The following is a 12,870-nucleotide window of genomic DNA, read 5'->3' on the forward strand; positions in this document are numbered from 1 at the left end:
AAAAACCCAACAGCGTTGCAGTTCTTGACACACTCAAACCGGTGCACCTGGCACCTACTACCATACTCCGTTCAAAGGCATTTAAACATTTTGTCTTGCCCATTCACCCTCTTAGTTGCACACATACACAATCCATGTCTCAAGGCTTAGAAATCCTTCTTTAACCCCTCAATCTACACTGATTGAAGTGGATTTAACAGGTGACATCAATAATGGATCAAAGCTTTCACCTGAATTCCCTTGATCCGTCTGTCATGGAAAGAGCAGGTGTTCCTAATGTTTTGTACACTCAGTGTATATCTTATGGAATCCTTATTGGACGGAACTAAACAACGTGGTATACCATTCTAATTGATGATTCAAGTCAATTCAGAAAATGCACTTGAGGCATTTGTGAATATATCCGATTTTTAATAGTTCTGTTTCAAATGATGTACACACAAACGGTCAGTCAAAAACATCAGATTTCTCCTTCACCAGCTACTTTACAGCTTCTCATCACATAAACACTAGTCAGTTTTCACCACACACAGACCAAGTAAATCCACTCATCTCCAAGTAGTGAAAGTGTGAGCATGCTCACTGTGGAGCTGTTCCAGAGGGTTCTGATTCAATGACTCAAAAGTTGAAATATCTAATTAATTTTCCAAAGAGACTAGGTAAAACAGAATGGTGAAGTTGAGTTGGTCAGATTTTCTTCATACAAAAGACTTCATGATGTGTGCTACCTCTACAGTTAGTTTCCTATACAGATAAAGTATAGAACATACAGGTGGTTTGAAGCCTCTATGACAGGTGGCAGAGGTACTTGACCAACTAAGAGGGGAGGAGAATGCAACAACCTGGCTGGGAGCCCAAGCAGCCCTGAGAGCAGAGCGCACACAGCAGAAACAACATCCAAACATCTGTGGCCCTCGCCCGCCTGCATGCCCAGAGTTAAAACTTCAATTACACTGCAAACAAACCTGGGAATACATAATGGAATTACTTTAAAGGGGCAAATAATTAGGGAAAGAAAAGGTATTGTATGTAGTAGTGAGGCGTATATTGCTCAGTTTACACAGGCAGCCCAATTCTGATCTATTTGGCAATAATTGGTATTTTGACGAATCAGATCTTTAGCCAATAATTGGGCAAAATATCAGAATTGGGCTGCCTGTGTAAATGTAGCCTTAGATGTTGTTCCAACCCTTTCTAATAACAAATAGCACACAGGCACCCCAACACACAAATACATGCACATGGGAGAGAGAGACCGGCTCCAAGAGACAGCAGAGATTGAGTACAACAACAACAAACAAGCCCAATGGGCACATCAAGAGCAAACGACAAACTAAACACATATGTGACATGGTGTGTTCCAAAACATTTAGTGTCTCTTACTAGCTGGGACATCACATCCCTTTAAATTAAAAAGGAGGAAAGTGTTTGTGAGAGAGAAACAGTGAAGACATTGAGGGGGGGGGGGGGGGGGCTGAGGGGTGAGTGAAGTGGCAGAAGAGGAACACAGCAGGTGCTTCACAGCCCCAAGATATGGGGAAACAATGTGTCTGTACTGCCACATTTTAATTTGAAGCACCAAAAGGTATGCTGACAGAGATTTAACTGCTGATTACACACACTAAATATAGGTACTAATTTGCAGAGACGCGAGGTGAGATAATCGTGAAAAGAGAAGACATCAGGGGGGAGATATGGAGAAACAGTCACAAGGAACAAGAGTCCATCGCATCACAGTCTCCAACAGCACTGGATGAAAATCCCTACCAGGTGTGCCCCAGATTAGAGGCTCATGGGAGAAGGGTGGACTGAATCAGATCAGCAGAGGCTGGACTAGAGTTAGGCCATCATGCAAGGGAGATCTGATAGGGTAGTGATCTCTCATTGAAGACCGACTAGACTTGGTGGGTTATGGGAAACACAACCCCAACCATGTTCAAGGTGAAGAAGACAAAGGCCATTCCCAACTATTGACGTGAGTGACAGGATTGGTCTAGAGACTTCAGACTTGAATCAGATAAGGACTTGTAGAGTGGAGGGTTAGTGCTTGACAGACAGAACAGATAGAAACCAGAGTCCCCAGGGAGGCACACAGACAGACAGACAGAGTTGGAGATTCTACAAGGAAAGGGTCTTTCAGAAGCCTGTATGTCAGGAGGAGAAGGGGGAGGAGAGGAGAGGGTCAGGAGGGTTGGGGTCCAGGAGCTCCCTCCAGTCAGGGCCAGTCTCCAGACCTCAGGTTGCACCCCCTACTTCAGCCCTGTCAGGGGTTCAGTTCTTCAGCACTGCCTCGTAGCACTGGAACACACACTGGGACACCTCTGGTGCTCTGCACTTCAGAGAGATCTGAGGAGAGAGAAGAGACAGAGTTAGTTACTACATGGTCTGGCTGGGCAAGGAGATGGTAGTCCTTCTGTTAGCAGGTGTTAGGTGTTGAGAGCACCTGGTCAATAAGAACACTAGTTCAGATGTTCAGCCAAAGCAAAACAGTTTCAAAAGCCAGCGTGACATGCTGGAGAACAAACGTCAGGTAGAAACTATTGTTTTAGAAAGACATGGACAAGCTAGGTAAGCAGTCAACAATATACAGTACATTTCTATTTACTAACTAAAATCAACAAAACAGCTCAGTGTCATTTCATCATCAACAACAAATATAAATCTCTCATGTGGAGTAGCTGCTGCCCTCGTCTTTATCTCAGGAGTCAAGTGCTATGAGAGATGAACTATAGTTCAGTGATCTCAAACAGAATCACACTTTTCCTGGTCATCATTTGACCGAACATCCTTTAGAGAGAGAGAGCCTTTTCAGGGATGAGGAAGCTGTATGTACGGGATGTAGGCTAATTCGCCAGGCCACCTTTTCATACATTCAAGAAAAACTCCTTTCGATATGCTCGTCTAGTCAGTTAGTGCAATGCAAATGTAATGGCAGGACTTTAAGCACCGTCTGTTTAATAAGCATGGTAATTATTTCAGCAGCTTCACTGACTCATGACTGAAAAGAAGAGTGAATAGCTCCCAACCTCTTCTATTCCCATCATTTCAGCAGGCATTTTGTTAAATTTTATTTGCAGGGGAGAATTTATTAGCATTATAAATGCTGCCTTTTATTCAATCTTATTAGCTTGGAGCGAAAAAAAATATCTAATTCCTTCTCTCCTTCCCCCCTTCTGCTTGTGAAGTTGAGTCTGTTGCTGCAGGAACTAATATAGCTCTTAGAGGCAGTTTCCTTCATTAGAGCTCATGCAGGAAAAGCTCAAATTCTGTGTAGCCGTGTTTGCAGCAGTACTACTGTAGCGTGATTGTGTGGCGATTTAGACAGTTCCGGCTGGCTCGTGCTTAGCAGTTCTAATAGCAATTGTCATAAACTGGCCAGAAGCATTTGAAGTCCCATTAGACAGAGGTTCACACCAGGTCCCTCTCTGACCCATGGGACAGGAGATCACACTGCTGTACCATGGTGACAGAGTGTCCCCCAGCACTGCATTGGTACATTCCACAGTGCTGCGCTAGACGAGTGGGAACACTACACAACTCCTCCCTCCAGGGCTGCCGCTGCTCTGTGTACTGCTGGCTCTTTACTAATGCATAATGGTGCTGGCATGATTAGTCAGAAACACACAACCTAGGCCAAGTTGGAGAAAACGCAGCCTAGCTAGCTGTCATTTGGATCAGCTTATTTAACCAGGTTGTAGAAAAGCTCTGATCAACTAGGTTACATGGTGTGTGGGCATTCTGCTTAAGGCTTTGTAAAATGCTGCTGAATAATCTGCCTGTGAGTCAATATGAGGGTGGCGTGTGGAGGAGAGCGAGAGAATAAAGGACAGAGGAGAAAAATAACTAGCTGTAGAGAACAGTGACTGGTAGAAACAGTGCAGGTGGGTGGTGGAAGTGTTTTAGGAGTATGGAAGAAGATGTAGGAAGACAAAGATGCTGAGATTTCTGCACCATATAAGGGTACCGGAGATTGAGCCATGAGTGGAGGAAGAAGGAGAGATGAAAGTTGCGTAAATAGAAGGTGTGTATGGTGGCACGGTCGTGGCGCTGGCTGTACCAGAGCACCATTCTCCCACAAACCCCTGCAATTAGCCACTCTTGGAGAGGGGGGAGTGAACCAGCCCTTGCCATTGGTCACACTGTTGCCATGGGGACGGGAGGTGAGGGCCCAGTGCTCCACTTCAAAAGGTAGAGCTAAGAAGCAGAGCATCATGGGATAACAGACCAAATAGGTGGGGTGATGGAGGAGCATTGGGGTTAGCAATGTTACGTTAGAGTAGTCCCAGTTAGTATAGAAGGTTTGGTTGTTTAGCAACCAAACCGACCTGTGCTCAACTATGAGGCAAAACAGACACGGTTGGCTTAGATTGTTGACATGTAAACTACATTAGTTAGTGTCCAATGTTTATTGAAAACAAATACATTTGCACAATGAGCACTTCTCTCAAATACATTATTACAGTTGTTGGTTAGCTAGCGAATTTGCCATATTAGCATAGACATGACATCAGTCAAGACACCTCAAAATGGTATCAAGAACAAGACAAAACTAGCTGAAACGAGCCACTTACGACTCCCCACATGGCAGCTTCTTGGCATTATTGTTAGCTATCTGTCCATCCAGAATCACAACACGCAAACTTTTGCCCCACTGAATCACGCACATCGCTTGTGACGTTGTCAGCTAGCCAATCTATAGAGTTAGGATGGCATAATTTCTTAACCGATGTCAGCTTTACTGCCTTTCTACAGAGAGCTGTGGAATCTTCCCACAGGCTGAGTACAATCCACAGTGTTCTTTTCTCATGCTAAAAATAACTGCTCAACACAAGCATGTGTCAGGTTGACTTTCACGTGTTGTACTGAGAGAGCATCAGATCCATGCAGCAGCACAGAGAGGTGAGAGTGCATGCTGCACATGTGAAAAATGTTAGCATCTTCAGTCAGGATCCAGATCTTCTGATGGTTGTCATCTGTAGGGAGGAAGAGAGCCTTAAGGGGTAGTAGGAATAGGAGAAAGCAACAGAAAGAGGGCGTATCCTGACAGTTCAGGCTGAGAGATATAAATATGAAAAGAAATCAAAAATCAAAATCCTAGACAAATTAAGAACAGCACAAGTGGAGACAGAAAAACAAGGACAAAAACACATCAACTACAAAAATGACTACAGACATACTAACAGAACAAGACAAACAGTCCAGGGCTGATCAAACACCTTAGTTGAGTCATTTCACAGACTGAAAACCCTAATTTATCTCCTGAACGAAAATACCAATAGACCAACAAATACAGAGGCTTCAACCACTGACAGATGAGTCAAGCTGAATGCACAATGAACTGTGGAGGAATTCAATTTAAAATGCTAAATTTGAGAGAGATGGACTAAAACAGATTGACTGACCGAAATGGACTCATCTGGGTTGGGGAAAGAAGACAGTAAATGCCTGTATAATGAATAAAAACATGATCCTAAAGCACATTGACTAATGAGATGGGCTGAGGAGTCACGTCAAGGTCACTGTTCTGAAAAAGTCACACAATGTCCTGGGCTACTGCTAATAACCAAGTAAGCAGACAACAGTACACTGACACACAATGCGTCACAAATGAAACAATACACACACAGACACCCCCCCCTCAGGTGAAATATTCTTAGCCAGCAGGGTTGGTGGTGATGACTCAAACTCACCAATACGCACTCCATATCATCCATTCATCCCCACTCCATCCCTACACGCCAGATCATCCCTATTCATCCCTACACGCCAGATCATCCCTATTCATCCCCACTCCATCCCTACACGCCAGATCATCCCTATCTCTATTCATCCCCACTCCATCCCTACACACCAGATCATCCCTATCTCTATTCATCCCTACACGCCAGATCATCCCTATTCATCCCCACTCCATCCCTACACGCCAGATCATCCCTATCTCTATTCATCCCCACACGCCAGATCATCCCTATCTCTATTCATCCCCACACGCCAGATCATCCCTATCTCTATTCATCCCCACTCCATCCCTACACGCCAGATCATCCCTATCTCTATTCATCCCCACACCCCAGATCATCCCTATATCTATTCATCCCTACTCATCCCCACTCCATCCCTACACGCCAGATCATCCCTATCTCTATTCATCCCCACACGCCAGATCATCCCTATCTCTATTCACCCCCACTCCATCCCTACACGCCAGATCATCCCCATTTATCCCCACTCCATCCCTACACGCCAGATCATCCCTATTCATCCCCACTCCATCCCCACACGCCAGATCATCCCTATTCATCCCCACTCCATCTCATCCCTATCTCTATTCATCCCTACATGCCAGATCATCCCTATCCCCACTCCATCCCCACACGCCAGATCATCCCTATCTCTATTCATCCCCACACGCCAGATCATCCCTATCTCTATTCATCCCCACTCCAGATCATCCCTATCTCTATTCATCCCCACACGCCAGATCATCCCTATCTCTATTCATCCCTACTCATCCCCACTCCATCCCCACATGCCAGATCATCCCTATCTCTATTCACCCCCACTCCATATCATCCCTATTCATCCCCACACGCCAGATCATCCCTATCTCTAATCATCCCCACTCCATCCCCACACGCCAGATCATCCCTCTCTATTCATCCCCACTCCATCCCTACACGCCAGATCATCCCTATCTCTATTCACCCCCACTCCATCCCTACACGCCAGATCATCCCCACTCCATCCCTACACGCCAGATCATCCCCATCTCTATTCATCCCCACACGCCAGATCATCCCTATCTCTATTCATCCCCACACGCCAGATCATCCCTCTTCACCCCCACTCCATCCCCACACGCCAGATCATCCCTATCTCTATTCATCCCCACACGCCAGATCATCCCTATTCACCCCCACTCCATCCCCACACGCCAGATCATCCCTATCTCTATTCACCCCCACTTTATCCCTACACTCCGCTCTGCTGTCAATGAAGTGATTCTTATCCACCCCCTTTCCTAGATGTCTGTCCTTTAATAAAAGGTTGTTCTCCGTCCCTCCCCTGTGCTCACCGTGTAGTTGGGGTTTCCAGCCTGCACCCTCAGTTCAGCCAGCACCCAGATGCCATTGGACAGTTTGATGGACATGTAAAGCATGTCCTGGCCCTCCACAGTGCGCTTGGCTATGGTGAAGATGTTACTGCCCTGCAGCTTGCTGCTGGCTGCATCTGTTTAGGGGGATAAGAGAATAACCCTCAAACACAATCTGTGTCACTTCTTAAACTTGAAATACACAGTTCATATTTTAAAACATATTGTCAGTGACTTCAGAAAGGTCAAACCCCTCGACTTTTTCCACATTTTGTTACTATACAGCCTTATTCTAAAATGTATTAAATATATATTTTTTGCAATCTACACAAAATACCCATAATGACAAAGAAAAAACAGGTTTAGAAATGTGTGCACATTTATTAAAAATAAAAACTGAAATACCTTATTTACATAAGTATTCAGACCCTTTGCTATGAGACTCGAAATTGAGCTTAAGGTGCATCTGTTTCCATTGATCATCCTTGAGATGTATCTACAACTTGGGAGTTCACCTGTGGTAAATTCAATTGACTGGACATTTTTTATTTTACCTTTATTTAACCAGGTAAGCCAGTTGAGAACAAGTTCTCATTTACAACTGTGACCTGGCCAAGATACAGCAAAGCAGTGCGACACAAACAACACAGAGTTACACATGGAAAAAACAAACGTACAGTCAATAACACAATAGAAAAATCTATATACAGTGTGTGCAAATGTAGTAAGATTAGGGAGGTAAGGCCATAAATATTCCATAGTGGCGAAATAATTACAATTTATCAATTAAACACTGGAGTAATAGATGTGCAGAAGATGAATGTGCAAGTAGAAATACTGGGGTGCAAAGGAGAAAAAAGAAAAAGAAAAAAAAATATGGGGATGAGGTAGTTGGGTGGGCTATTTACAGATGGGCTATGTACAGGTGCAATGATCGGTAAGCTGCTCTGACAGCTGATGCTTAAAGTTAGTGAGGGAGATACAAGACTCCAGCTTCAGTTATTTCTGCAATTCATTCCTGTCATTGGCAGCAGAAAACTGGAAGGAAAGGCAGCCAAAGCAGGAGTTGCATTTAGTTTTACTTGCATTTAAGAGCAGTTGGAGGCCACTGAAGGAGTGTTGTATGGCATTGAAGCTGGTCTGGAGGTTAGTTAACACAGTGTCCAAAGAAGGGCCAGATGTATACAGAACGGTTTCGTCTGCGTAGAGGTGGATCAGAGACTCACCAGCAGCAAAAACGACATCATTTATGTATACAGAGAAAAGAGTTGGCCCGGGAATTGAACCCTGTGGCACCCCCATAGAGACTGCCAGAGGTCCGGACAACAGGCCCTCCGATTTGACACACTGAACTCTGTGTGAGAAGTAGTTGGTGAACCAGGTTAGGCAGTCATTTGAGAAACCAAGGCTGTTGAGTCTGCCGATAAGAATGCAGGGATTGACAGAGTCGAAAGCCTTGGCCAGGTCGATGAAGACGGCTGCACAGTACTTTTATCGATGGCGGTTATGATATCGTTTAGGACCTTGAGCGTGACTGAGGTGCACCCATGACCAGCTCGGAAACCAGATTGCATAGCGGAGAAGGTACGGTGAGATTCGAAATAGTCGGTGATCTGTTTGTAAACTTGGCTTTCGAAGACCTTAGAAAGGCAGGGTAGGATAGATATAGGTCTGTAACAGTTTGAGTCTAGAGTGTCTCCGATGACCACAGAAGCTTTCCCATCTTTAGGGATCTCAGACGATACGAAAGAGAGGTTGAACAGGCTAGTAATAGGGGTTGCAACAATTGCAGTGGATAATTTTAGAAAAAGAGGGTCCAGATTGTCTAGCCCTGCTGATTTGTAGGGGTCCAGATTTTGCAGCTCTTTCAGAACATCAGCTATCTGGATTTGGGTGAAGGAGAAATGGGGGAGGCTTGGGCAAGTTGCTGTGGGGGGTGTAGAGCTGTTGACCGGGGTAGGGATAGCCACGTGGAAAGCATGGCCAGCCGTAGAAAAATGCTTATTGAAATTCTCTATTATCGTAGATTTATCGGTGGTGACAGTGTTTCCTAGCCTCAGTGCAGAAGGCAGCTGGGATGAGGTTCTCTTATTCTCCATAGACTTTACAGTGTCCCAGAACATTGGAGTTTGTGCTACAGGATGCAAATTTCTGTTTGAAAAAGCTAGCCTTTGCTTTCCTAACTGCCTGTGTATATTGGTTCCAAACTCCCTGAAAAGTTGCATATCGCCGGGGCCATTCGATGCTAATGCACAGGATGTTTTTGTGCTGGTCAAGGGCAGTCCGGTCTGGAGTGAACCAAGGGCTATATCTGTTTATAGTTCTACATTTTTTTGAATGGGGCATGCTAATTTAAGATGGTGAGGAAAGCACTTTTAAAGAATAACCAGGCATCCTCTAATGACGGAATGAGGTCAATATCCTTCCAAGATACCCGGGCCAGGTCGATTAGAAAGGCCTGCTCGCTGAAGTGTTTTAGGGAGCGTTTGACAGTGATGAGGGTTGGTGGTTTGACCGCGGACCCATTACGGACGCAGGCAATGATCGCTGAGATTCTGATTGAAGACAGTAGAGGTGTATTTAGGGGGCAGGTTGGTCAGGATGATATCTAAGAGGGTGCCCATGGTTACGGATTTAAGGTTGTACCTGGTAGGTTCCGTGATAATTTGTGTGAGATTGAGGGCATCTAGCTTAGATTGTAGGACGGCAGGGGTGTTAAGCATATCCCAGTTTAGGTCACCTAACATTACAAACTGAAGATAAAATGGGGGGCAATTAATTCACATATGGTGTCCAGGGCACAGCTGGGGGGGGGGGGGGGGGGGTCTATAACAAGCGGCAATCGTGAGAGACATATTTCTGGAAAAGTGTATTGTTAAAAGTAGAAGCTCAAACTGTTTGGGAACAGACCTGGATAGCATGACAGAACTCTACAGGCTAACCACCCCCTTTGGCAGAAAATGTTTTAGTTGGGGGATGAAAATTTCAGAATTTTTGGTGGCCTTCCTAAGCCAGGATTCAGACTGGACATTAGGGTTGGCAGAGTGTGCTAAAGCAGTGAATAAAACAAACTTAGGGAGGAGGCTTCTGATGTTAACATGCAAAGCTTTTACGGTTACAGAAGTCAACAAAAGATAGCTCCTGGGGAATAGGAGTGGAACTGGGGGACTACAGGGCCTGGGTTAACCTCTACATCACCAGAGGAACAGAGGAGGAGTAGGATAAGGGTACGGCTAAAGGCTTTAAGAACTGGTCATCTAGTGCGTTGGGGATAGAGAATAAAAGGAACAGATTTCTGGGCGTGGTAGAATAGATTCAAGACGTAATGTACAGAGAAGGGTATGGTAGGATGTGAGTACAGCAGAGGTAAACCTAGGCGTCGAGTGACGATGAGAGACGTTTCGTCTCTGAGGCGCCAGTTAAGCCAGGTGAGGTCTCCGCATGTGTGTGGGGTGGGACAAAAGAGCTATCTAAGGCATTTTGAGCTGGACTGAGAGTTCTACAGTGAAATACAACATTAATAACTAGCCAAGACAGCAGTAGACAAGGCATATTGACAGAGAGAGGCATAAAGCAATCACAGGTGTTGATCAGGAGAGCTAAGACAACAACGGGTAAATGGCGATGAATGGGCGGGTCAGTTAGGTACATAGAGGACCGGAGTTTGAGGCTTGGGCCGACAGGTAAACATGAGGTACCGTGTTATTGAAACAGTCCAGGGGGCATCAGCTGTGTAGCCGAGTGATCATTGGGTCAAAAGAGAAGCAATAGTTTGTAAAGGAACACACCCATCAATAAAAAAAAAAGGTCCCACAGTTGACTGTACATGTCAGAGCAAAAACCAAGCCCTGAGGTCGAAGGAATTGTCCGTAGAGCTCCGAGACAGGATTGTGTCAAGGCACAGATCTGGGGAAGGGTAACAAACAATTTCTGCAGCACTGAAGTTCCCGAAGAACACAGTGGCATCCACCATTCTTAAATGGAAGAAGATTGGAACCACCAACACTTTTCAGAGAGCTGGCCGCCCGGCCAAACTGAGCAATCGGGGGAGAAGGGCCTTAGTCAGGGAGGTGACCAAGAACCTGATGATCACTCTGACAGAGCTCTAGAGTTCTTCTGTGGAGACGGGAGAACCTTCCAGAAATACAACCATCTCTGCAGCACTCCACCAATCAGTCATTTATGGTAGAGTGGCCAGACGGAAGCCACTCCTCAGTAAAAGGCACGACAGCCTGCTTGGAGTTTGCCAAAAGGCACCTAAAGACTCTCAGACCATGAGAAACAAGATTCTCTGGTCTGATGAAACCAAGATTGAACTCTTTGGGCTGAATGCCAAGCGTCACATCTGGAAGAAACCTGGCACCATCCCTACAGTGAAGCACAGTGGTGGCAGCATCATGCTGTGGGGATGTTTTACAGTGACTGGAAAACTAGTCAGGATCGAGGAAAAGATGAACAGAGCAAAGTACAGAGAGATACTTGATAAAAACCTGCTGCAGAGCGCTCAGGACCTGACTGGGGCGAATGTTCACCTTCCAACAGGACAATGACACTAAGCACACAGCCAAGACAACGCAGGAGTGGCTTCGGGACAAGTCTGAATGTCCTTGAGTGGCCCAGCCAGTGCCCGGACTTGAACCCGATCGAACGTCTCTGGAGAGACCTGAAAATAGCTGTGCAGCAACGCTCCCCATCCAACCTGAAAGAGCTTCAGAGGATCTGCAGAGAAGAATGTGAGAAACCCCCCCCAAATACAGGTGTGCCAAGCTTGTAGCGTCATACCCAAGAAGACTATGCTAAAATCGCTGCCAAAGGTGCTTCAACAAAGTACTGAGTAAAGGGTCTGAATACTTGTCAAATTTAATTTGAAGATTTTTTCTAAATTAGTACAATTTATAAAAAACTGTTTTTGCTTTGTCATTATGGGGTATTGGGTGTAGATTGATGAGGAAAAAGCTTATTTCTCTCAAATGTTGTGCACAAATTTGTTTACATCCCTGTTAGTGAGCATTTCTCCAAGATAATCCATCCATCTAACAGGTCTGGCATATCAAGAAGCTGATTAAACAGCATGATCATTAAACAGGTGAACCTTCTTCTGGGGACAGTTTTGTCACACAACACAATGCCACAGATGTCTCAAGTTGAGAGAGTGTGCAATTCGCATGCTGACTGCAGGAATGTCCACCAGAATGGTTGCCAGATAATTTAATGTTAATTTCTCTTCCATAAGCCGCCTCTAAAATCATTTTAGAGAATTTGGCAGTACGGCCAACCGTCCTCAAAACCGCAGACCACGTGTATGGCGCCGTGTGGGAGAGCGGTTTGCTAATATCAACGCTGTGAGGGTTTCATTATTTTCTACGTTGTAGAATAATAATGAAGACATCAAAACTATGACATATCAGATGTAGCAACCTAAAGTGTTAAACACTTATTTATATTTGAGATTCTTCAAATAGCCACCCTTTGCCTTGCACACTATTGGTATTCTCTCAACCAGCTTCACCTGGAATACTTTTCCAACAGTCTTGAGAGTTCCCACATATGCAGAGCACTTGTTGGCTGCTTTTCATTCACTCTGCGGTCCAACTCATCCCAAACCATCTCAATTGGTTTGAGGTCAGGGATTGTGGCGCCAGGTCATCTGACGCAGCACTCCATCACTCTCCTTCTTGGTCAAATAGCCCTTACACAGCCTGGAGGAGTGTTTTGGGTCATTGTCCTGTTGAAAAACAAATGATATCCCATCTGGTTTGCACTTAGTGGGGCTGCCG

At 45.2% G+C, this 12,870-nt stretch overlaps 1 protein-coding gene across 4 annotated transcripts in view; it reads right to left on the reverse strand.

Annotated features, from left to right (window-relative positions):
- Positions 1-394: 394 nt before the first annotated feature.
- Positions 395-12,870, reverse strand: part of ap1b1 (adaptor related protein complex 1 subunit beta 1) — a 45,209-nt gene continuing 32,733 nt past the window's right edge. For 3 of the 4 annotated variants that reach the window (XM_039013086.1, XM_039013087.1, XM_039013084.1), the window contains exons 21-22: positions 7,076-7,230; positions 395-2,346 (exon numbers count right to left, since the gene is read on the reverse strand). In XM_039013086.1, coding sequence (XP_038869014.1) covers positions 2,272-2,346; positions 7,076-7,230 — 230 coding nt within the window. In that variant the 3' untranslated portion in view covers positions 395-2,271. Of the gene's footprint in view, positions 2,347-4,410; positions 4,974-7,075; positions 7,231-12,870 lie in introns of those variants that run through there. The other variant, XM_039013085.1, reaches the window with a different exon arrangement.

This window comes from Salvelinus namaycush, chromosome 18, assembly GCF_016432855.1.
Source record: "Salvelinus namaycush isolate Seneca chromosome 18, SaNama_1.0, whole genome shotgun sequence".
Lineage (NCBI taxonomy): Eukaryota > Metazoa > Chordata > Actinopteri > Salmoniformes > Salmonidae > Salvelinus > Salvelinus namaycush.